This window comes from Neoarius graeffei, chromosome 3 (genome assembly GCF_027579695.1).
Source record: "Neoarius graeffei isolate fNeoGra1 chromosome 3, fNeoGra1.pri, whole genome shotgun sequence".
Taxonomy (NCBI): domain Eukaryota; kingdom Metazoa; phylum Chordata; class Actinopteri; order Siluriformes; family Ariidae; genus Neoarius; species Neoarius graeffei.
This window is the reverse complement of record NC_083571.1, coordinates 31,321,991-31,347,474: the sequence shown is the minus strand read 5'-3', so window position 1 is coordinate 31,347,474 and position 25,484 is coordinate 31,321,991. Positions and strand designations below refer to the sequence as shown.

The 25,484-nt window shown below is 42.4% G+C and overlaps 1 protein-coding gene across 1 annotated transcript in view; it reads right to left on the bottom strand.

Moving 5' to 3' along the window:
• The window catches only part of dnah6 (dynein, axonemal, heavy chain 6), a 276,461-nt gene that overhangs the window by 33,475 nt on the left and 217,502 nt on the right, over positions 1-25,484 (bottom strand). The window contains 10 exon segments of the mRNA XM_060916664.1: positions 20-166; positions 7,991-8,079; positions 8,328-8,488; positions 10,849-11,039; positions 11,519-11,691; positions 13,003-13,138; positions 15,144-15,377; positions 15,554-15,733; positions 16,501-16,681; positions 23,213-23,280. Coding sequence (XP_060772647.1) covers positions 20-166; positions 7,991-8,079; positions 8,328-8,488; positions 10,849-11,039; positions 11,519-11,691; positions 13,003-13,138; positions 15,144-15,377; positions 15,554-15,733; positions 16,501-16,681; positions 23,213-23,280 — 1,560 coding nt within the window.

The following is a 25,484-nucleotide window of genomic DNA, read 5'->3' as shown; positions in this document are numbered from 1 at the left end:
TCCACCCGTTAGCGCTGACCTGAATGATGGCGTGGAAGAAACACATTCCAAAGATGATCTTCCCCCACTGCCTGCCCATGATATGATCCTCAAAGAACGAGCTGCTGATTTCGGTGAAAGCTCGTCGCACGTTCGCACGGAGGCCCTTTGGAGGCTCATTAGTCACCTGGTTACACGTAAAGGCAGAAAAATAAACATTCAGCGGCCTGCAAAATTGTCGGCATCCACAGTAAACAATTAAAACTGGCATTGTTACTCGCTAGTTTCATCATTTCATGATGAAATTCATGATGACGTTGTTGCACCAGGAGGAATGGTACACCATTGTCTTTCACCACATTACACCGGAGAGAAAGAGTTGGCAAGAGAAAGTGAGACGGAAGGAGAAGGATACATGAACAAAACATTAAAGGGTTCGTTCTTTCTGATTCTGTCATTAAAAATGCATTGGTGTGTGTAATATTAATACAGTTCACACACACACACACACACAGAGAAAGCTTTCTGACCCAAGATGTGTGTCAGACATTGACAGTTTAATCTCTGAGACAGACATTTTCATTTGCACTTGTAAATGCATTTACACTCAGCTGTTCTGTGCCGATTGTTTACACTCACATTTTCAGCATAAATGAGAAATAAGTATGCGCGTGTGTGTGTGTGTGTGTGTGTGTGTGTGTGTGTGTGTGTGTGTGTGTGTGTGTGAGAGAGAGGCAATCAACATCACTTGTAGTGCATTACACCATGTGTGCGTGTCTCAAATTTATTAGCCCATTTTTGTGCTTTTTTTTTTTTTTTTTGCTTTTTGCATATCCTCTCTCTCTCTCTCTCTCTCTCTCTCCTTTTTCTACAACCCCAAATCAGAAAAAGTTGGGACGGCATGGAAAGTGCAAATAAAAAAAAGAAAGTAGTGACTTCTAAATTTATTTTGACTTGTATTTCACTGACGACAGGATGAACTTTCATGGGACGACAGAGGGGAGGGGGAGGTACTGCATGAGGCAGGGCTCCGGGCCCGGATGCCCCACACACCGACACCAGCCCCCCATAACCTCCGCACAACACGCCCTACCTATCCTATATATGACTGTATATGACAAGAACGTGTGCCTTCTCTAAAGTGTACTGCATTAAAAGAAGAGGGCGTGCAGGGTGAAAACCTGCCCAGATCTCCACCTACACGCCCCCCACACCCTATGTAATCAAAGATATACGCCTCCTCTAAGATGTATTTGCATTAAAAGAAGCGAGGAGTGCAGCGAAGCACCTGCAGAGGTTTCCCACATGCACTCCTCCCCTGCCCTAGTCTATCATGTTGTTCTTATTGAAGGTGGACAAATGGTGTGTGCTTCCTAATGTGTAGAGCATTTAAAAGAGGATAAGGCGCGCTGTGCAATACCAAGAATAGGCAGGTATCAGAGTGCATGCGTGGGGTGGGCGGGGCGCCAAGAGAACCTCGGGACCCTGACCCGGAGGGGAACCCTGACCCATCAACCCTCCCAATGGCACCAACCAACGCCAGTCCCACCTGACAGCCAGACAGGATGGGGCTGTCCACGCCATCCCAGAAGCCCAGAGTAGATGAAGTGGGGGAGGGCGGGGCGGCTGGGCAGGGGCGGCTGGCACCATAGCCATGAACAGGAACTCAGGTAGTCATCGTAATTAACTATTAAATAACTATTATTTTTAGAATTACTATCTATAAAAAATTTACTAACACAAACGATTAGCAAATAAAATAATACTCCCCCCCACCACCACCACCACTCTCCTTCATTATGATCCAGTTTCCTTCTCCCTGGCCCGACACTAGACCAGCACTGCTTATATACACTCACACACACACACACACACACACACACATGTGCTCACTATCACAAACTCCGCTCCCCCCCAACATATACACACTGTCCCTCCACCCATAACTCAAGGCCCAAAACCCCTCCAAATCCCCCCTACCTACCCTCCTCCATCTCACATGCACATTCATTACCCCTAACCAGTGTTGGGCACGTTACTTTCAAAAAGTAATTAGTTATAGTTACTAGTTACTTTTCCCAAAAAGTAACTGAGTTAGTAACGAAGTTACTTTGTCATAAAAGTAACTAATTACCAGGGAAAGTAATTATTCCGTTACATTTTGTTCCCCCTCAAAAAAAATCAAATTCAATTAGTGTAATCATAATAAAAGTGAATGTTAAATGTGTTTAATGACTGAAATGGACACTTAACAGAACCAATTAGTAACGTTATCTACACTATATTAATAGTTTTGTGGGACAATGTGAGATAAGACATCTATCAAATGTAATATATTTTTGTAGTTATTAAAATTATGTTACTAATTACTGGCCACTGACGAGGACAAACGCTTTGTTCCTCGACATAATGTGCATTGCACGTAAACACTCTTGCCTTTTATTTCAAGTAATGAAAAGTAATGGCTGTATTTCCAGTGTGAAAGCGCAGTGCTGGGCTGACCGCTCGCCATCGCTGTGTCTTCCGATTGAAAGTGTGCGCAGTAGTGCAGTAGGTGTGGCCTACCTACGTATGTTGTCCAAATCTACTCTGATTGGCTGACTGTGCCGTTGTCTCGTGTCTCCCCGCCCCACACGAAAGCAGAGTAAAGAAAGGCTGAACGAGCAGCGTGCCAGATGAGAACAGCTTTAATAAAGTAACGCATAGTATTTTATTGTAAGTAACGGGAACGGCGTTATAACGATGTAAAAAGTAATTAGTTAGATTACGCGTTACTAAAAAAAGTAACGCCGTTATTAACGCCGTTATTTCTAACGCCGTTATTCCCATCACTGCCCCTAACCAACCCCACCCAGCCTCCCCTATACAGCAATATAGCTCTTGTTTATCTATGTCGAATTTGTCTCCATGTGTTCTGTTACATCTCTTTGTTAACATATTAGTAGTACTGTCCAGCCTTTGAAACTGTTGTTAATGTTACATCAGTGCTTCTGTTGTATGTCATGTGTATGTATTGATTTGTTTCATTCTGTCCTTCTTACTTTGTATTTGTTTGTATTTGTTAGCAAATAAAAAAAAAGAACATGTTTTTATCCCATGGGAAAAAAAAAAAGAATGAACTTTCATGTTGTTTTGTCTGACTGACTTCATTTCATTTGTTAACATACAGTTAGGTTCATAAATATTTGGACAGAGGCAACATTTTTCTAATTTTGGTTCTGTACATTACCACAATGAATTTTGAACAAAACAATTGAGATGCAGTTGAAGTTCAGACTTTCAGCTTTAATTCAGTGGGTTGAACAAAATGATTGCATAAAAATGTGAGGAACTAAAGCATTTTTTAAACACAATCCCTTCATTTCAGGGGCTCAAAAGTAATTGGACAAATTAAATATTTGTAAATAAAATGTTCATTTCTAATACTTGGTTGAAAACCCTTTGTTGGCAATGACTGCCTGAAGTCTTGAACTCATGGACGTCACCAGACGCTGTGTTTCCTCCTTTTTAATGCTCTGCCAGGCCTTTACTGCAGCGGTTTTCAGTTGCTGTTTGTTTGTGGGCCTTTCTGTCTGAAGTTTAGTCTTTAACAAGTGAAATACACGCTCAATTGGGTTGAGATCAGGTGACTGACTTGGCCATTCAAGAATATTCCACTTCTTTGCTTTAATAAACTCCTGGGTTGCTTTGGCTTTATGTTTTGGGTCATTGTCCATCTGTATTATGAAACGCCGACCAATCAGTTTGGCTGGATTTGAGCACACAGTATGTCTCTGAATACCTCAGAATTCATCCGGCTGCTTCTGTCCTGTGTCACATCATCAATAAACACTATTGACCCAGTGCCACTGGCAGCCATGCATGCCCAAGCCATCACACTGCCTCTGCCGTGTTTTACAGATGATGTGGTATGCTTTGGATCATGAGCTGTACCATGCCTTCGCCATACTTTTTTCTTGCCATCATTCTGGTAGAGGTTGATCTTGGTTTCATCTGTCCAAAGAATGTTCTTCCAGAACTGTGCTGGCTTTTTTAGATGTTTTTGAGCAAAGTCCAATCTAGCCTTTTTATTCTTGAGGCTTATGAGTGGCTTGCACTGTGCAGTGAACCCTCTGTATTTACTTTCATGCAGTCTTCTCTTTATGGTAGATTTGGATATTGATACGCCTACCTCCTGGAGAGTGTTGTTCACTTGGTTGGCTGTTGTGAAGGGGTTTCTCTTCACCATGGAAATTATTCTGCGATCATCCACCACTGTTGTCTTCTGTGGGCGTCCAGGTCTTTTTGCATTCATGAGTTCACCAGTGCTTTCTTTCTTTCTCAGGATGTACCAAACTGTAGATTTCGCCACTCCTAATATTGTAGCAATTTTTTGGATGGGTTTTTTCTGTTTTCGCAGCTTAAGGATGGCTTGTTTCACCTGCATGGAGAGCTCCTTTGACCGTATGTTTTCTTCACAGCAAAATCTTCCAAATGCAAGCACCACACCTCAAATCAACTCCAGGCCTTTTATCTGCTTAATTGAGAATGACATAACGAAGGAATTGCCCACACCTGCCCATGAAATAGCCTTGGAGTCAATTGTCCAATTACTTTTGGTCCCTTTAAAAACAGGGTGGCACATGTTAAGGAGCTGAAACTCCTAAACCCTTCATCCAAGTTTAATGTGGATACCCTCAAATGAAAGCTGAAAGTCTGGACTTTATGTCCATGTCCATTATATAACTATAACTTGAATATGTTTCAGTAAACAGGTAAAAACCAAAAATTTGTGTCAGTGTCCAAATATATATGGATCTAACTGTACGTCCATTCCTGCGTTTCAGGCCTGCAACACATTCCAATAAAAGTTAGGACGAGGGTCATTTAGGACCAGTAATGAGGTAAAACCAATAAATAAAGATGTGATTGTCAACAGGTGGACGTAATCCTGATTTGGTACAAAATCAGTATCTAGGAAAGGCCAAGTCTTTGAGAAGCAAAGATGGGCCGAGGATCTCCAGTTTGTCAAGAAATACATGATAAAGTTATTAAAGGGTTTAAAAACAATGTTCCTCAAAGAAAGATGGTAAGGGATTTGAATACATCACCCTCTACAGTGCCGTTAAAGATCATTTAATGATCCAAGGAATCTGGAGGAATTTTGGTGCAAGGGCACAAGCCTAATCTGAACACCCGTGATCGCTGATCCCTCGGACGGCACTGCATCAAGAACCGCCGTTCATCTATAGTTGATAGAACCGCATGGGCATGAGATTACTTTGGCAACCCTTTGTCAAGCTACAATACGGAGTTTCATCCACAAATGCCAGTGAAATCTTGGCTGTGCAAAAAGGAAGCCTTTTGTTAACTGGGCCTAGAAGCGCCGTCGACTTCTCTGGGCTCGGCGGTATCTGGGATGGACCATCACACAGTGGAAACGTGTATTGTGGTCAGACGAATCAGTATTCCAGGTCTTTTTTGTAAGAAATGGACGCTGTGTGCGCTAGACCAAAGACAAAAAGGACCATCCAGACTGATACCAGGAACAAGTCCAAAATCCAGGGTCTGTTATGGTATGGGGTTGTCAGTGCTCTTGGTAAAGGTAATTTACACTTGTGTGACGGAGCATTAATGCAGAAAAGTACACTGAGATTTTGCAGCAACATATGCTGCCTTCAAGACATCATTTCCAGGGATAATTTAACAAGACAATGCGAAACCACACTCTGCACACATTACAAAGGCATGGCTGTGGAAGAAGAGGGCGTCTGTCCCCTCTGTCCCCAATAGAGAACGTGTGGTGAATTTGGAAACAAAAAATGATGACCTCATACTGTCGCACACCTTAGGACCTGTTTGCAGGAAGAAGGGGACAAAATAAGACCTGAAACGCTTCATCACTTGGTGTCTTCAGTCCTTAAACATCGTTTAAGTGTTGTGAGAAGGAATGGCAACATTATAAAGTGGTAAATGATTTACCGTCCAAAGTTTTTTTTGAAATGTGGTGCAAGAATTTCAAAATTCCAAAATTGAAATAGGTGTTTATTCGAGAGAGAGAGAGAAAAACAAAACAATAACAATAAAATCCAGGAGGTAAAACACCAAATAATGTGCTGTTGTACTGTTTTGAGCGCAGTACAGGTCATTTACAAATCACTGTTTTTCTTCAACGTTTTCTGAGTCGGGGTTGTACAGAATGTTCAGCATCAACTCCAAAAATATATATATATTTTTTTCACGGTGCGGTTTTCATCAAATCCTGCGCTGTGATTGGCTGGCGAGCGGGTCCGTATCCTACGGTACGGACCCCGGTTACAGACCTCTGGCGACTCGCTTGTTCACAACAACAAACAACATAGTAGAATTTTTTGTCAACATTTATCTTTTTTTTTATAAGATTTATTTATAAGATTATCAAAATCTGATAAATGTTTGCCAGCATTTCTCAGGAGAATTAGCCTGGCAAGCCAGACTAAATGTGAATATTTAGTCTGGCCTCGATCCGTAGACATTTCCGAAGCGGGTAGGAGGAACAAACCGCTGTCTTTCAAACTGTCTCTGTGCGTATAGGCCAACGCTCTGACCAATCAGCGCAACTGTGACTGTGACGTAGTCAGAGCGACAGAAAGCAGTGGGGGAGGCCTTGAAATAAATAATTTTTCAAAATGCGTATTAATTAATAAACAGGTTCTAGATATTAAGAAGTTTGGAGATAATGACCACAAGTTTGGAGTCTGTACCACATACACATTTTTTTCCAAGCGTTTTTCAAGGGTTTGCTTAAACTGTTTTTGAGAGTTTTTATTTAGTGGTGTTTGGTGAAATAATTTCCCTTAAATTTAAAATAACGGGAAAATAAGAAACAATCAAAAAGTAATGTTTCAAAGCTGTTTATTAATTCTTCGTACTGCACAAACTAGCCCATCCTTTTGGCTACGAGCGGAGCCAGCTGGTAGATCAGACTTTTGCCATAGCCGGTCGGCAAAACAGCGAAAACGTCCTTCTTGAAAAGGAATGAGCGGAGAGCCTCTTCCTGCTCATGTTTCAACGAAAACTCCAAGTCTAATTCTTCTAAAACTGATTCCAAAGCGGAGTCAAACGCGCACTGTTCACTAGCCGTAGCCATCTTTCCTGCTGCGCTTTCTCCAGCGTCGCGCAGCTTTGTCGTCACTCCTGCAAAAGCCCACCCAAAGAATCCAAACAAAAACCTTGCGTTGTGATTGGTGGGCACGATTTGATGCCCGGGGTGTTTTTGTTTATATGGTGCGAGGCTAGACCCATTCGCTAGGCAAAAATATTTTTGGCCGCTAGGTGGGTGGGTCTAGTTTACTAGGCTACAGGAGAATAGCATTAATTTTACAGCATGGATAGCGATAACGACAGTGTTCACAGCGAAAGCGAGTGTTACTACCCTGAGGAAGAAGAAATAAAAGAAAACATTTCAGGAGAAAGCTAAAAACCTCTAACTGTTGCTAACGCCGAGCAAAAACATGGCTGAATCCTGAATGACTCCTATTTGTATAAATAGGCGACTACATAGGCGGCAAAATGTAGTTTTTTTCCTGCTATGGAAGTGCAGTTGTATACCGAGGAGGAAGCCATTTGCATTACAGCCGTGAATGAGGATTCAAAATGGCGGCTCGGCTCGGTTTTCCCTTTCGGGCGCTCTCGTTTTCTGTTAGAATTTGGTAAAGAAAAAAATAAATATATTATTTACCAGCTTAAGGTCGGTCCGTATGGTGAAATACCGTGACCTCGGCCCAGAGGGCCTCGCTCACTACTTTCAAGACCTCGGTCACGGTATTTCACTGTACGGACCTCCCAGCTGGTAAATAACATGTACTGTATATCTTCTTTAAACCACAGCACTGCTGAATTCTTGATTCTAAATCACAAGTTAGGATAATTAACAAATTTCTGTTGTATAAGAGGAATAAAGCCTGTTTATGTCAAACATATGTATTCCTTATATGTCAAACAAGAAATTCGCAGTACAGTCAGATGTTGTGTGTGTGTGTGTGTGTGTTACCTTGACGGAGTTTTGGAGCACAGTGACGGGGAAGACGCTGGTAGGCATTGAGCTCAGGAACAGCCTGAAGTTCTCATGATTTAAAATGCCTGCAAAGACAAACAATCACATCTCAGTACGCTAATAAACAGCCAATCAGGAAGCAGCAGTGTTCTCCGTTCTTATATTCCTTTGAATGGCTTCCAAGCAAGAACATTCGTTCAAAGAGCACAAGCTACTTTTGGTCATTTTTGGTACTGAGAAATATATGCGGTTTCACTTGCTTCTTTTGAGTTTTATATTCATTCGGTGACGAACACAAGTACACGTGCGCACACACACACACACACACACACACCAGGCTGAGAGAAGCTCTTGACGATTTCTTCCATGGAGAGCATCCAGGAGACAGCGAGGTGGCAGTTCTGCAGGAAAATCCAGTTCCCATTTTTCTGAGCTTCATGTATCATCTTCTCCGCTATCGGGCCCTGACCCTGACCCAGAGAGATCGACTCCACGCTACACACACACATAATGATAAACATCACAGCTCTCACTGTTATCCTAACCATATAGAAACAGTCTATTCAGTATAAATGACAGAAAAGTCCAGATGCAGACTTTTTTCTAAACCAAGACTTTGTCAGTAACATTTATTTTTTCAAAAAGCAGTAGAGATTGTGTGTATAAGGAGTGCACTTGTCACTATTTAAATGAATTACATGAAATAATGTTTAAGCTGCTGATAAACTGATTATCAGGCTTTGAACCACGGATTATATGAGCAATTTTGCACAAGACATTGCACAGTATATCTACCTCTGTGTTTGCACATTGTTTGCCTCTCCTTTTTTTTTTAAATGTTATCTTCATTTTTCACTCTACCTTTATATTTTGCATTCCAAATGCACTTTATATTTTATATTTCATATTTTATATATATATATATATATATATATATATATATATATATTTCTTTTTATATTGGTAAGCATAGTTTGGTCGGGCAGTTGCAAAATGCGACCCCTCACCGAATCCAGGGACGCATGTCGGCTGAAACGAATCCGAGATAATCGCAAAAGAAGCATTTTTTTTTCCGAAATTTGTGATTTTTGTTTTTTTCCGTCATGTGCAAGTTGAGATCTTGAAGAATGCAATCAGTATTTCAGATAATAGATTGTTTTGTTGGAAAAGCATACATTTTTTGTTGCAAATTGTCTCGTTTTTGTCAGGACTGTAGCCTGCTGGGGTGTGTGGGTAAATTACCATATGGGCCATTCACATGATGATTCAAGTCTTTTGGGTTTTTTTTTTTTCCGCGAATCAGCTGTATGATACGAGCTGAGCTCGTGGCTACTTAAGCTGCATACAGGCGTGTGATTTCACTATGGAATGAGCAAGCTAAACAGAGCGCAGAGGAGCTGAAACACCGCGAAGCAAACAGACGCACGGTAGTTACATTGGAGATGACCATTTCGAGCAAAAAAACCGCAACCTCGTTTTCCAGATTGAATGGAATACTTGAATGATCGGATGATACACGGACCGTTCTAGGATTACATTCCATCGGAGGCATTGGTGTGTGCAAGGCGCCGTTTCTCTTTCTGATGGGGTAAGTTTATTAATCTAAGGCTGTGTGGTTATTTTTGCATGTAACGGAGAGTGTTGTGGCCGTACGATTTTTTGCGTTTCCCAAATCGCTGCGTTGTTTTTTTTTTGTTCACGGAGAAAGACGCGCGTTGGCCGTAAGTTTGTCTTGCAACCTGAAAAAAATGTAAGCGCCCGTAGAGTTTGTTTGACATGACAAAGAACCTCTGCGGCCGGTCTGCGGCTCGAAAATCAGCACGTCACACGCGCGCTCTCGTGCGTTTCATGCGCGCTCTCGTGCGTTTCTTGCGTTTTTTGCATGTAGACCGGCCGTAGGAGCACGGTACGGCCGGTTGTGACCGAGGCTTTACATGAAACTAGCGTTGTGTTAGTTGTGTCATCATCATGCTATCTTTCTTTCTTACGGTGTGAGTAACTTTTCAACCACAAAACGTTAAAGTATACTTTAGGACTTATTTTTGTACTTCATAATTGTGTTGGGCATACTTTGCATGGAAGGAAAATTGACGTGGTGATCTTTGTTTACATGAAAGTAGCATCGTGCTAGCTAGTAGGGGGTAGGGCTTTCCTTAATGTCATGCAAATGAGCAGCATTATGTGCCCGCCCTACACCCAGAGTAGCTGAGATGGAAAACTTTGAGGGCGATTTTCTCCCTTTTCTGTTTTAAGAAGTATACACTTTCAAAAGGCCACACATTCTTCAAATATTGTCAGATCTCCACATGGAGGGCATCATTGGAAAGCTTAGAAACTGTACTTTCCGAATCTGTCAATAACTCAAAATGCCCCTGGGCCAACATGTGTCCCTGGATTCTGTTTTCTGACACAAATAAGAATTTAATTACCCAATAATAAACCGCTGTGTCTGTTATTGTGTATATGACAAATAAACATCTTGAATCTTGAATCAATTTTAATTTCGGCACATTTAAAATATAGCGCCAAAGAGCTAAAGGAAACACTCTGAGCTCAAACAAACAAACAAAAACACTTTGTGTTCTAGCCTGGCTAGCAACCTTCATGATTATCCCATCTGCTGAGAATATTAGCGAGTTCATTAGCACCACTACATCCAGTTCCTTACTGTCTTGCTTATTCTAGCTACAAGCTAAATCAAACTGGATGTTTAGCACAAATAAAGGAAGTACAGCTTATTACTTAACTCCACATTTCAACACAAGGTGAATAAAAGTGTATATTCAACCCCTATCCCTGTGTGTATTGTGTGTCGTGGAGAGTTTGGCCTGTTTCTAGTGTAGTGTGTGTCCTGCCTTTCCAGGCATCCGCGCTCCTTGGCGAATCTCTGGAAAGCCCCCATGGGATCGGAGCCAGTGCTGAGGATGAACACCAACGGTGTGGAGGGAGACATGTCTGCGTACAGGGTTGCCAGATCCACTGGCGGATTCTCCACAAATGTCTTCCCCAAACTGACGATCACAAATTCGGTCACAGCTTGCACAACCTGGCAACAGTGAAGAGCGTGGGTTAATGAAACACAATGCACTGAAGGGGCTCAGAGAATCCATCCAGTATCCCTAGCCGCTTATCCTGTTCTACAGGGTCGCCGGTGAGCTGGAGCCTATCCCAGCTGACTACGGGCGAAAGGCGGGGTACACCCTGGACAAGTCGCCAGGTCATCACAGGGCTGACACATAGACACAGACAACCATTCACACTCACATTCACACCTACGCTCAATTTAGAGTCACCAGTTAACCTAACCTGCATGTCTTTGGACTGTGGGGGAAGCCGGAGCACCCGGAGGAAACCCACGGGGAGAACATGCAAACTCCGCACAGAAAGGCCCTCATCGGCTGCTGGGCTCAAACCCAGAACCTTCTGGCTGTGAGGCGACCGTGCTAACCACTACACCACCGTGCCGCCCACTCAGAGAATGTCGAGGTAAATAAAACACAACTGAACCGAACTGTTCTTCTCTACCTTTTCTTCACTGAAGCTCTTAATCAGGATGAGTTTCTGAAAGGATCCAAGGCGCTCGTTCCAGTGACCTCTGACCTCAGGTTGCTGGTCGGAGGGTGTGTCCTCGGAGTACGGCGCGAGGTCTGTCACATAGCCATCCCACTGCTCCGGGTTCACCGTTATCTCCAAGCGTCCTGCAGAGAGAGATAGAAAGAGAAAGAGAGAGATGAAAAATAATTTATATTATTTTTTTCGCGGTCCAAATCCTGCACTCTTATTGGCTGGCAAGCGGGTCCATATCCTATGGTACGGACCCCAGTTACAGACCCCGGTTACGGACCTCTGGCGACTCACTCGTTCACAACAACAACAAACATAGTAGCATTTTTTGTCAACATTTATCTTTTTTTTAAATAAGATTTATTTCTAAGATTATCAAAAATCTTATGTTTGCCAGCATTTCTCAGGAGAATAGCATTAATTTTACAGCATGGATAACGATAACGACAGTGTTCACAGCGAAAGCGAGTTTTACGACCCTGAGGGAGAAGAAATAAAAGAAAACATTTCAGGAGAAAGCTAAAAACCTCTAACTTGCTAACGCCGAGCAAAAATATGGCTGAATCCTGAATGACTCCTATTTGTATAAATAGGGGACTACATAGGCAGCAAAATGTAGTTTTTTCCTGCCATGGAAGTGCACTTGTATACCGAGGAGGAAGCCATTTGCATTACAGCCGTGAATGAGGATTCAAAATGGCGGCTCGGCTCGGTTTTCCCTTTCGGGCGCTCTCGTTTTCTGTTAGAATTTGGTAAAAAAATAAATAAATATATTATTTACCAGCTTAAGGTCGGTCCGTATGGTGAAATACCGTGACCTCGGCCCAGAGGGCCTCGCTCAGTACTTTCAAGACCTCGGTCATGGTATTCCACCGTACAGACCTCCCAGCTGGTAAATAACAAATATGTATTTAATAATAATAATACAGGGATGCAAACGGCGCGCCTTTTTGCGGATGCCGCATTTTTCACAGCTGAATCGCGCAGATCCAACTTTTTTTGGGGGGCGGGGGGGGTGTTGGAGTGTCTGATTATAATTTCATCAAAGTAAATTCTGTATATAAGCAAATGCCGTTACAGTCCATGAAACATAGGAAGTATAAGTATGAGAAGAAAACAGTAAATCAGAAAGCTGCGCACGTTTGCGCGGAACCGCGCAAACGTGCGCAGCTTTCTGATTTACTATTTTCTTCTCATACTTATACTTCCTATGTTTCATGGACTGTAATGGCATTTGCTTATTTAGTAATTTTAATACAGAATTTACTTTGAAATTATAATCAGACACTCCAACCCCCCCCCCCAAAAAAATCGGATCTACGCGATTCAGCCGTGAAAAAGGCGGCATCCGCCAAAAGGCGCGCCGTTTGCATCCCTGAATAATAATAATAATAATAATAATAATATACACACCGAAATACACACTGATAAATTGGTTAGCGTACCTAGTTGCACAGTAACAGGCGTTGATACAATGTCTTTCTTAATGCCTCTGAAACAGGGCAATTTCTGTCCAAGGTCACAACACGTCTCCCACATAAAATCAGACAACCAGGGAACACTCGGCTTCTCTGATATCTCCTTCACAGAGAGAGAGAGAGAGAGAGAGAGTGTTTGTTCATATAGATTGATGGTTAAATCTGTGGATTTTAAATATGTTCATTATATTCACTGCCAACGCGAACATTGTGCTGTTGACATATTAGACACTAATACCAACCTGTATAATCAGAATGATCCGGGGAAATGGAGTTAAAGCAGATACGCAGAACCGTGGCCTCACTTTCGTTTATAAATGCCTTGAGACCTCAAGAATAGCACAGGAATAACTTCAAGCGTTAACAATAAACCTAATATAGTAATTTTTACGATTAAAGTGATTCATATAGGTAGCGGTCTGAGTGAATGACCTTGACGTCCGTAACATCACAGCAGGAAGTCTATCGGTCTCATCGCCATTTCCGCTATACTAAAACACAGAGCTGACTGCAACTCCGATCCTGGACGCATTTTGCGAGAAGTTCACGGGTACATTGGGCGGTTATGAAGTGGTCTCTCCTCTGCTCTGCACATTTTACTGAAGACTCGTACAAGACCTCTGATCTGTTGAGGAGCGTTGGCTATAAGCCCGTACTGAAAGAGGGTGCGGTACCAACAATTAAAGGAAAAGAAAACTACAAGAAAAGGAAAGTATTTATTTTATTTTTTTTAAAGCGAGTTCAGTTGCAACAGTTCTCCCGGAGTGAGCCGAGGGTTGTTGCTAAAACCCGGGACAGGACATATCGATCGGGCAGTAACGTCCCTGCGTTTGTTGCTAAAACCGGTGACGTCCCGTTCTGTCCCGGGTTTTAGTAATTGCCTGAGCTGAGCAGTAATGGCGGAGTACACAGTATGGAGAGAAAGGGTGTAGCAGCCGTCTGATTTCTAAATTGGATATTGCTGCCATCTCGCCCTTACGTGGAAGAAGTGAATGAATGGAGAACTGAACGAACAACTGAAAGTCAGATTGTTTCAAAAACAATCGGCCTTCAAGAAGCGAGAACACAGACGGGTAAGCTCCGACTCTCATTTGGATACAAAACAACTCTTGTTGTTTGCCTGCATTTAGATTAATACATGTAACTTGTTTCGTGTGTTTAAGTTACCGGTATAAGATTATTTAATTTGCTTCAGAATGTGATTGTTTCAGTTCATCTGATTATTTAATTAGCCTTTTACGTTTAATCAGTGAAAATGCATGCCTGTACATGTATGTTGCATAAGTTATAACACCCATCCTGTTTTAATGAGAGTCAACCCACGATCAGTGAAGTCAAATCAGTCTTAGTTGAGCGAGTCGGTAACGGGATTTCTTACTTTCACCATCAATTTTTATTTATATGACTTTGGTCTATAGCTGTAAAAGGCCTCGGCCTTAAAACCGATTCCCGCTGTGACGTCACGCACTCAGGGCTGGCTGGCTCAGCGGGGCAGCTCGAACGCCAACTTTGCGGTCGATTTTAACTCTCAAAAATATCTATTTTTTATTCCCATTTATGCAGCATACAAGAGTCAAGGATGGAGATGCTGTCCACTCAGAAATGTATTTAAAAATTAAGGCTCTGCGTATCTCCTTTAAACATTTTTTAAATCACATATTTGAGTGCAGGGATATATTGTGTGATTAACAACTTGTCAAAGAGCATAATTCCCAGGTACAATACGTATATGAAAAAAGAAAGAGCCTGAGGCTAATCATTCATTACAGAGGCGTCAGGCGGAACAAAGAAAATCTGTTCGGGAGCAGGACTGGAAACGGGCATGACAGACGGCAGTCAGTTTAATTTTACGAATTAAAAAGGGGAAAGCCAGGGATCAGTGATGACTGTATCATTCTGTGCTTTGGTAAGTCAACTGGGGAGAACACATGCACACACACACACAAGGATGGAGTGGGTAAAACCTTGGGGATGGGTGAAAATAGCAATCAGCTCTGCTCGTTGATTTAGCAATTAGCGCAGTTACATCTCATTTACGACTTGGCTTATGGGTGGAGAATACAGAATGGATATACAGCTAATAAACATCAAAACAGACACACACACACCTTCTCCATGCCCCCTGCCCCTCGAAGGAAGAAGAACCACTCTTGTGGTGAGACTTCCTCCCTTTGCATCATGATCTCCACACACAGCATGAAGCTGTAGATGGTTTTGTGACGCTCGAAGAGTCCTCGGGAGATGTTGGTGTACGCGCTGAGCAGCGTGGAATCCAGCAGAATTTGCAAGCGCTTGCTGAGCTCGCTGTGCTTCTCCGACGTCTCGATAGTACTGTTAAACAGCTGCAAAACACATACGCAGGATCATCCTCAAACCCATGCAACGTTCTGACACATTAACATGTGACCATGTTGTAATATCGTGGAACATTTTATTCAAATGTTCTATCAGCATATTTATCGAGGCCATAAGAGCTTCAAACGTTGCCTGTAAATGTGTATGTGAGTGTGCGATATACCTGTTTAAAGTACTTAAGGGAGAACTGGTACATGGGGTCGATCTCAGAAAGACTGGAGATGACGAAATACATGACGGAGCCACGCGTGGCCACAGGCCGATATTTCTCTCTGGCTGTGTTAATCATCAGCTCTGTGGCTTCCGCTTCTTCCAGACGGGTTTTAATAGCCTCTGAAGTCACCTGCACACCACACACACACACGCGCGCGTGCGTCAGCATATTTCAGTCATATGTGTGTGTGTGTGTGTGTTTACTCTGCCTTGCCAAAAGCTCATTACACAGTTAGTTTACTGATAATGAGGATGGATGCTTCTGCTAGAAAGTAAATAAAGTCAGGGGTGAAAAACAAGGGTAGAATACTCTAGAATAGATGCTGTGATGCTCGGCTTCGAAGGAGTGTAGGCACGAACACGGAGCGCACGGGGTCAGCAGCATGAGAGACGAGCCGAAATTAAATGGGCGTCTGTGCAGAGGGGGCGCTTACTTCTGCTCAAAAGATATATGAGGCTATACACACGCAAAGTTCTCAAGGGCAAAGCTTCAGGTATTGCTGAAGCACCTATCCATTTATCAGTGCGTCTGTCTATCTGCACTCTGTCATTCATCCTGACATCACTCCATCAGGGCATGGGAGAGGTGACAGCAAGTGAAATGCAATCTCAGTCGCTGCGTGCAAACACACACACACACACACACACACGCTGCTTCATTATTTGTGTGTGCGCGCACAGCGCTTACACACATTCTGCTGTAGGGCTCAGTGTGTTTGTGTCTAACATCTTTTCCTAAATTGTAATGGGAGTCTGAGAGACATATTTGTGGCAAAGATGGAGACCAATTGCTACATCCATCTCTCACAACACACACACACACACACACACACCAGTCTCCCCTCACACCCAGAGATCATAACAATACTGTTCTCCAGTCTCCTCGGGACCGCTGACCTTTGACTCCTGCAGGGTGTTGATCAGCTCCTCGTTATCGAGGATGTTGCCCTCTGAGGTGAAGAGAAGCTTGAGGATGCGCTCTTCGATGGCTTTAAGCTGGTTGCGGTCGGCGTTGATGTTGACTATCAGCTCGTTCCTCTGTTCCTCCAGCTCGGGCCGCTCCAGGCGCACCACGTCACTGTGGAGACAGAGCGAGTAAAACAACGACGACATAACAGTAATTATTCTATCCACATTCACTGGATATGAGCAACCGCGTGCTCTGATTGGCGACTCTACTACTAGAATATCAGCTCATACACTGTGAGTAGAGAAAAACAAAATGGCGGAGCGTGTTGCTCAACCAACCGAAGATGACATAAAAACTCCACTCGAAAACAGGGCTCAACATTAAGGACTGCCCGATTGCCCGGGGCAAGTGAAACATGCATTCGGATAAGTGGGATATGTCCCCGACATTCCCTGACCAGGCAAGTTGGAATGAGCATATATCACGAACCAGCACTACAAAAATGAGGCTTTTTGATCTTTTATTTCAGTTCCTAAAAGCGTCCCTCACTACGTATCCGCCATTATGTCTTGGCTGTTTTCTTATGCCGCTTTTCCACTACAAACGCGGCTGAGTTGGGCTGAGCCGTGCCGTGCTGAGTTGGGCTGAGTCGAGCTGAGTGGGGCTGTTGGAGTTGCATTTCGACTACAACCGCGCTGAACCGTGCTGGCTGGAAGTGGGTGGACACATTGGGTGGAGTTAGCGAAAGTGGGTGGACGTCACGTGATGTCGTTAAGCGGCGCAAACAGTGACATCAGTGAGCTTTTAAGCGGTAGTCTCACGACCCGGATAGTAAACAATAAACATGGAGGACATGGAGTCGTTAGTGTTGCTGGTCTTGGTGCTGTGGCTTGTTGTCACCGACAACGCCAACAGATACTGGCAAGAGCGTATAGATGAGGCGAGGCGCATAAGGCTTCAGAAATTCTCGTAATTCTTCTTCTTCCGGGTTTACGGTGTTTACAGATCCCAGCGTGCTCGCGGGGCGTGTGAGGACACTCCTCCTCACCAATCAGTGCACAGGGGAGTGTCTGCTCACGCCCCCAGCCTCACTCAGCTCGGTTTGGCTCGCTTCAGCCCCACTCCAAAACCGTGCGAGTTTTGGGTGCTAAGCAGGGCTGAAGCGAGCTGAGTCGTGCTGTTTTGAGATAGTCGAAACGCGAGCCGTGTCGGGCTGAAGTGAGCTGAAGCGAGCTGAAGTGAGCTGAAAAAGGGTAGTGGAAAAGGGCCATTAGTCTCGGTTTCATTTACTGCTTTGCAAGTTATTTTCTATCCCCCCGCTGCTGTAGTATGGGACGCGTTCTGTTTATAGACCCCTTGTGCATGACATCACGCATCACGTGATAATTACAGCTGGGGTCAGACAGACACCGTCTTTCATGCAAGCAAGGCTTAATCTGTCTTCAACACGGTTCATTTTTGTGCTGTTTTTGCTCGTTCAAACAGAGAAATAGATAAAAGGCGTTACCGTCTCCCCGCTATCAAGAAAAATGTGAACAAATAGAAGCAAATGCTTCAAGAACGACGAGGAAATGAGCGGTTAAAGAATACGAGGAGAAGAGCTCAGCCTGAAAACTCCAGAGAAATTCACGATTGTATTTAAAATGTATTTTACAAAAACAGAAAGTCGGAAGTGAGGATGGAAGAGTTTGCTTAAGAATCTCGTTTTATTTTTTTCTGCTCGTATTCGAGTTAGCTCCTTCATGAAAGCGTTTGGTTTTCTTAAAGGTGAAGCCGCTTCCTTATTCGACACAGAAAACCCAGATTGGTTTCAAACAACTCGGGCATAAAAAACTCAACAAGGAGCGACATGAGCGATAAATCCTGAAAGAACAGAACAGATTAAGAGCAGAGAGAGCTGGAGCTTTGTTCCTGTTATCAGAGGAACACAGTCCTGTGCAAAATATTTATATATCTGGGGTTGTTATATCATCCACCTCTAGGTTAAAAAGGGGGAAAAAAAAAAACCTCGCGCTGCGTTATGACAGACTGGCTGCACTGATTCAGTTACAGGTTGCCAGGTCTGTATAAAACACCCACAACCTACACACTAAACAATAATTTTAAACTCAAACATTATCCTGTCTGTCATGACGCAGCGTGAGGTTTTTTTTTTCTTTAAACCTAGAGGTGGATGATATAACAAACAAACAAAAAAAAGATATATAAATATTCTCAAACACAGTACTGTTCAAAAGTCTTAGCACCCTATTGTTTTCTTCATACAAACTTTGTTAGAGATTTCTACATTATCGAGTAATGAACCTGCAGTCTGAGAGAGAGCTCTACACAAACACACTGAACTTTACAACAGCCGCTTGCATGTGAAATGGAAATAAATCGACTAAGGCAGGAAAAACTATTTTGGATAAAATTGTTATTTGTCCGTTACAAGGAACAACTTAATCTATAACCAAGCTTCAACTCAATGTGTGATCTTCATCTGATGTTGCAATTCACAACTATTCCATGGTTCTCCTTTTTTAAAAAAAAAAAGTAGTGCTCGCAAAATAGGGGGAAAGTGATAATATTGGGGGGCAAGTGGAAATTTACCCCCACTTGCCCTGAGGGGCAAGTGGGTTTAAAAGTTAAAGTCAAATCCTGTATTACTGCGTTTTTCACAAATTGCCACTGTTATTTCACCGGTTTGTTTACATTCTAAGTGGAAATTATTTTGTCGGATGTTTTGGACAAATTTTTTATTTATCGAAGTTGCAAAAAACAGCAATAAAAAAAATGCTCTGTTTCTCAAAATCCAGTGAATGTGGATAGAATTAAACGGTTATTCCACTCAGTCTTGTCGTACATGGCTTATAGCCGACGAGGCGCGTAGCGCGATCAGCTCATGTACGACTCGATTTTGTGGAATAACTGTTAAATATCTGGATGTATATTTAAAGCCCTAATAAACCAGCGAGAAGAGACAGTGGTGAGGAAGAAACCTTGAGACTCAATATGGCACCTGTTCTGTGTGACTGTAAATAAGTACTCTTGTACAATTGTATACAATAAAATTAAATAGTATTTAGTGTATTAAGAGTCCTGGGATGAGCATAAGACAGTTTTTATTACAGCAGCTTCTTTCAGTACAAATCTACGATATCCAGGTGAAATTACACCTGGGGGAAACTTGAGTATTCTGTTGTTGTTTTTTTTACCCCTTTTTTTGGCTTAGTGGTAACCTTTAAGGGATTCATATGGGACCATGTACAGAATTTAGCTTGTGGTAAGTAATCAAAATAAAATGATGGGTGATGATCATGGCTGTGGACTGATCAGGGGTAGGGTTTCTGAAAGCCTCTTAAGGCCAAGAGTGTCTTTTAATTACCTCCTAAGATCCACTGTCAAGCTAATGTGGTTTTCTCGAACAACATCGTAGCCAAAGTCGTTCTTTAGTTTGCTCTGAATTTACAAGAGACCCGGACCACTCGTTCAAAACAAAGAGCGCCTCACTCACAGCCGAATACACAGACTGCACATGCGCCGCCAAAGACTCTCACAGTTAACAGGGGAAACTGGTGCTGAATCTGCTGCTGCTGTTCAATTATTTTTCTTGTATATTGCAAGTTCATTGAGTTAATTATTAAATAAATATACGCAAAACATTATGGATGTATTTCAATATGTTATGGGATTACATACGGATATCGCAATGTCACATTCAGTGCGTTTACATGCACATCCAAATCGAGCTACTGTCGGTAATCGAGCTAAGGGTCCCAGCAAGGGTGCCAGAGAAATCCAATCCTACATGCACACAAGGAAATCGAGCTATTGTGTGAGGTACATTGTGCACCCGAGCCACAGGTGGCGCTACACGCCCCATCGTGTTGGTACACTTCCGGTTGTCGTCATGAAGAAGAGCTATTCAAGAGTATAAACAAAGTTATCAGCAGTGTTGCCAAATACTGCTGACGTTTTCCAGCCCAAAACATGTTCAAATCCGCCAAAATGCACTTAAAACCGCCCAATCTGGCAACACTGGCAGTTCCGTGTTCACAAGTTCCGTGCTAAAGCTGTTAGGCTTGCTCTAACAGACTGTATGGCTACAAACTGTCCTGCGCAGACCACTGTTTTGTAAGACAACTTATTTTGCACAATTGTATATTTTTCTAAAGTCCATTTTTTGCTTACAAAAAAATATTTTTTTTTGCTTACAATTTAACTTATGTCTTAATAAACACACAAAAAGTTCAATTGTTTTGTTTTTAATTGACATTCTTCAGATGTTGGACATATATATATATATATATATATATATATATATATATATATATATATATACACACACACAAATACAGTGACTTGTTTATGTACACAATTCACAGCTATGCAACAGCTGTACAGATGTATTTGGTGATACAGTAAGTGAGCTAAATTTTAACAGTGCAAACAATGCCACAAAAAGAAAAGATTCATGCCGTTGTCATGATTCGTTGTCATGCCGACCGAGGCTGTTGTGTTTCCCGCTTGTGGTCTCGTCACTCCCGGAAGGGGCGGTGCTGAAGTAAGTAGCTCGAATACTGTACGTCGCTCGATAGGGTTTACATGCACTAAGTAGCTCGGCAGAAATCGCATAATCTAGGTCGTGTAGCTCGATTCCGAGAAATCAAGTTCGGTTCAATTTCAGCCGAATTAAGGTGCATACATGGCATTTTGAACTTCGATTTCAGTCAAGCAACGGCAGAAATTCGATTCTCTCTATGTGCATGTAAACGCACTGATTGATATCGTTACATTTTCATCAAATTGACGAGTGAGTTCGGGAAAACCAGGTACAGAGGCAACGTTATAGGGAAATCTACCCCAGTTCTGGACCTTACTCTATATTAAGGATTACCACTATTCTTGACACAAAGGGGATTAAAACAAAAAGATATGGTTAAAAATCTTGGTGTTTTCATTGACAGCGAGCTAAACTTTGACAGTCACATGAAAGCAATCACTAAATCGGCATTTTATCACCTAGAAAACATTTCCAAACTAAGAGGACTTGTGTCAAAAAATGATCTGGAAAAACTAATACATGCCTTCATCTCTAGTAGGGTTGATTACTGCAATGGCCTTTTCACAGGCCTGCCAAAAAAGACCGTCAAACGACTTCAGCTGGTTCAAAATGCAGCGGCGAGGGTTCTCACACGAACAAAAAGAACAGAGCACATTACTCCAATTCTAAGGTCCCTTCACTGGCTTCCAGTAAGCTACAGAATTGACTTTAAAGCATTGCTGCTGGTGTACAAATCTCTAAATGGTACAGGGCCCAATTACCTCTCTGATATGTTGCAGCGGCCTAACCCAATCACATCTACCAGATCGCAACAGAAAAATGTATTATTAAAACCAGTTGTTAAAACAAAGTGTGGTGAAGCAGCTTTTAGCTACTATGCAGTACAGCTATGGAACCAACTCCCAGAGGAAATAAAAAATGTAGCCTGGGCCCGCCCATCCTAAGCGTGACGCAACATGAGGGCCTGTTGCGAGCTTAGTCTGGCCAGGCAAGCTATCTCCAGCTCTTCCAAGCTCCCGAAAAATCGGGAGCCAATCAACTTTGAGCATCTCCAACGGCCCTGGGTAGAGGCGTGTTCAAGGCACTGACGTAGTAGAACTGCGACCGGAAGCCATAGATTGTTCACAGAATCTATGCCGGAAGCGCTTCATTCACTAGAAACATTATGAACATGGAGCAAGTTCTCATTGAAAACGGAGCAAAGAGCAGCCCTGGAGGTATTTATTGAAAGGAAGGACGTTTTCGCCTTGCTCCCGACCGGCTTCGGTAAGAGTTTAATCTACCAGTTAGCCCCGTCGCGCCACATACGTCAGAGGAAAGAGTGATGTGATTGGTTTAAGCTTCGTCACAGCCTTTTCTGGCTTCGACCAGTAGCAAACTGAGGCATTTCAGGGAGGCGGGTCAACCACGCACTTTGGGAAACGGTTGGGCTTAATATCTTTACCAGACCAAATGCTCGCAGAGCTTTGAAGTCGCGTTAGCCAGACTATCGAAAATGCTCCTGCTGCTGGCAGCTTCAAATCTAGACTAAAGACCAAGCTGTTCTCAGATGCTTTCTGCTAACTGATAAATATCGTCATCTTTACATGTTTTAAACTTTACTTAACTTTACAGTGTCTGCATGTTTTAAACTTTACTTAACTTTTACAGTCTTTGCATGTTTTAAACTTTACTTAACTTTTATTCTATTTTATTCTGCTGTTTTTTACTGAACTTTTACTTCGTTTTATTATTTTATTTCTACTATTGTTTAATTCTTATTATTTTTTCTCTCTTCTTCCCCCTTTATTTTATGTAATTTTATTTTCTATTGTTTACTGTTTTGCCTTTACCTCTGTAAAGCACATTGAACTGCCACTGTGTATGAAATGCGCTATAGAAATAAACTTGCCTTGCCTATATACACACTAAAGTGACAGACTATGTCTAATAGCTAAATTATGGAATGCATGTCATGTACAAATGGGTATTTCCAATAAATAGGAGTGGCATGTGTCATGTAGCATGAGATTTTACATTTCACTTCCGAAACGCTTTGAATATACAGTAGTGTCATATCAAGGGAGACAACTGCTCAGAAATCTATACCTGTAAACATCTTGAAAACACAAGATAATCATAAACGCGTGAAAACACAATGAGCCAGTAGTTACCTGAGGAGTTGATCTTCCAGTCCTGACTTAGTTACTGTGAAGTTGATAACAGTCACTTTGATGCAAACCTATGAGAAAAGAAAATCAAAAAATGTTATATTTTACACTCTTGCAAATTAATTAATTACAGTGGTGCTTGAAAGTTTGTGAACCCTTTAGAATTTTCTATATTTCTGCATAAATATGACCTAAAACATCATCAGATTTTCACACAAGTCCTAAAAGTAGATAAAGAGAACCCAGTTAAACAAATGAGACAAAAATATTATACTTGGTCATTTATTTATTGAGGAAAATGATCCAATATTACATATCTGTGAGTGGCAAAAGTATGTGAACCTCTAGGATTAGCAGTTAATTTGAAGGTGAAATTAGAGTCAGGTGTTTTCAATCAATGGGATGACAATCAGGTGTGAGTGGGCACCCTGTTTTATTTAAAGAACAGGGATCTATCAAAGTCTGATCTTCACAACACATGTTTGTGGAAGTGTATCATGGCACGAACAAAGGAGATTTCTGAGGACCTCAGAAAAAGCGTTGTTGATGCTCATCAGGCTGGAAAAGGTTATAAAACCATCTCTAAAGAGTTTGGATTCCACCAATCCACAGTCAGACAGATTGTGTACAAATGGAGGAAATTCAAGTCAACCAACAAAGATCACTCCAAGAGCAAGGCGTGTAATAGTCAGCGAGGTCACAAAGGACCCCAGGGGAACTTCTAAGCAACTGAAGGCCTCTCTCACATCGGCTAATGTTAATGTTCATGAGTCCACCATCAGGAGAACACTGAACAACAATGGTGTGCATGGCAGGGTTGCAAGGAGAAAGCCACTGCTCTCCAAAAAGAACATTGCTGCTCGTCTGCAGTTTGCTAAAGATCACGTGGACAAGCCAGAAGGCTATTGGGAAAATGTTTTGTGGACGGATGAGACCAAAATAGAACTTTTTGGTTTAAATGAGAAGCGTTATGTTTGGAGAAAGGAAAACACTGCATTACAGCATGGAACAATGAATTCTGAATTATACCAGCGAATTCTAAAGGAAAATGTCAGGACATCTGTCCATGAACTGAGTCTCAAGAGAAGGTGGGTCATGCATAGGGTGACCAGACGTCCTGGTTTTACCGGGACAGTCCCGAGTTGGGGTTGTGTGTCCCGAGTCCCGACAAAAGTCTGTCGGGACACGGATATGTCCCGGTTTTCGCCACTCGTGACGTTTGCAACTGAGCAGCGTGGGAATCATTAGCGGAGAAATGTCTGCATTTACTATTTTGATGAATTGACAGGAATCGCAAACTTTCCTGGTTACTGCCCCCTGGCCCTGTGGCATGGGTGTTTATTTAGCCACATTATTCCAGACAACAGAACGGGTTGCCATGCAACAATAAAATAAACATTAACTGGCGCGAATGTTCTTTGTCTAGCAGCCAGCAGCAGTAATGCCGCAGCAATTATGCCGAAAAGAAAATGTACCTTTTCCAAAGGTTTACAGGGCACCTACCCCTTCCTCCGAGAGGTGCAGAACAATGCGCATGAAGCCTGCTGCACACACTGTAAGTGCTTTGTTCTTGTACTGAGTTGGGTAGCCTATGTTGCAAATGCTGTGCGCTCCTGTGGGGGCTTTCCTCGGGCTGTCGCCCCTCTCCTCCTTTACTGCTGTTTTGTTTGAGTGTATATTTACGGAAGCCGCGAGAGGCCCTTCATATAATCTTTTTTTATTCACCTTGTTATCCCAAGATAACGACATAATTAATTCAGGATCTCGAGAAAACAACACAACTAATTCGAGATCTCGAGAAAACAAAACCGTTATTTTGAGATCTCAAGAAAACAAAACCGTTATTTCGAGATCTCGAGGAAACAAAACCGTTATTCCGAGATCTCAAGAAAACAAAGCAATTATTTCATGATCTCAGCTGGATCACTGTATCTCCGTCGGTAGAGACGAAGCCGGGCCAGTCTTCTGCAGAGGTGCCGCGGACTAATTTTGAAATTATCCCTTATTAAAAGACTTAATGCAATCTCTCCCTGTGTCAACCCCTGATCAAAATATTGCCTTATTAGGTGATCGATTATTCCAGACATTCTAATGACCAAAGTTGCGTCTATACAGAATGAGAAATAGCCCCAAAGTCAGCATATCACAAGTCTCTTGGCGCACCTGAATGAACCATTTCTCAGCTGTTTACTCGAGATCATGAAATAACTGTTTTGTTTTCTCGAGATCTCGAATTAGTTGTGTTGTTTTCTCGAGAGCCTGAATTAATTATGTC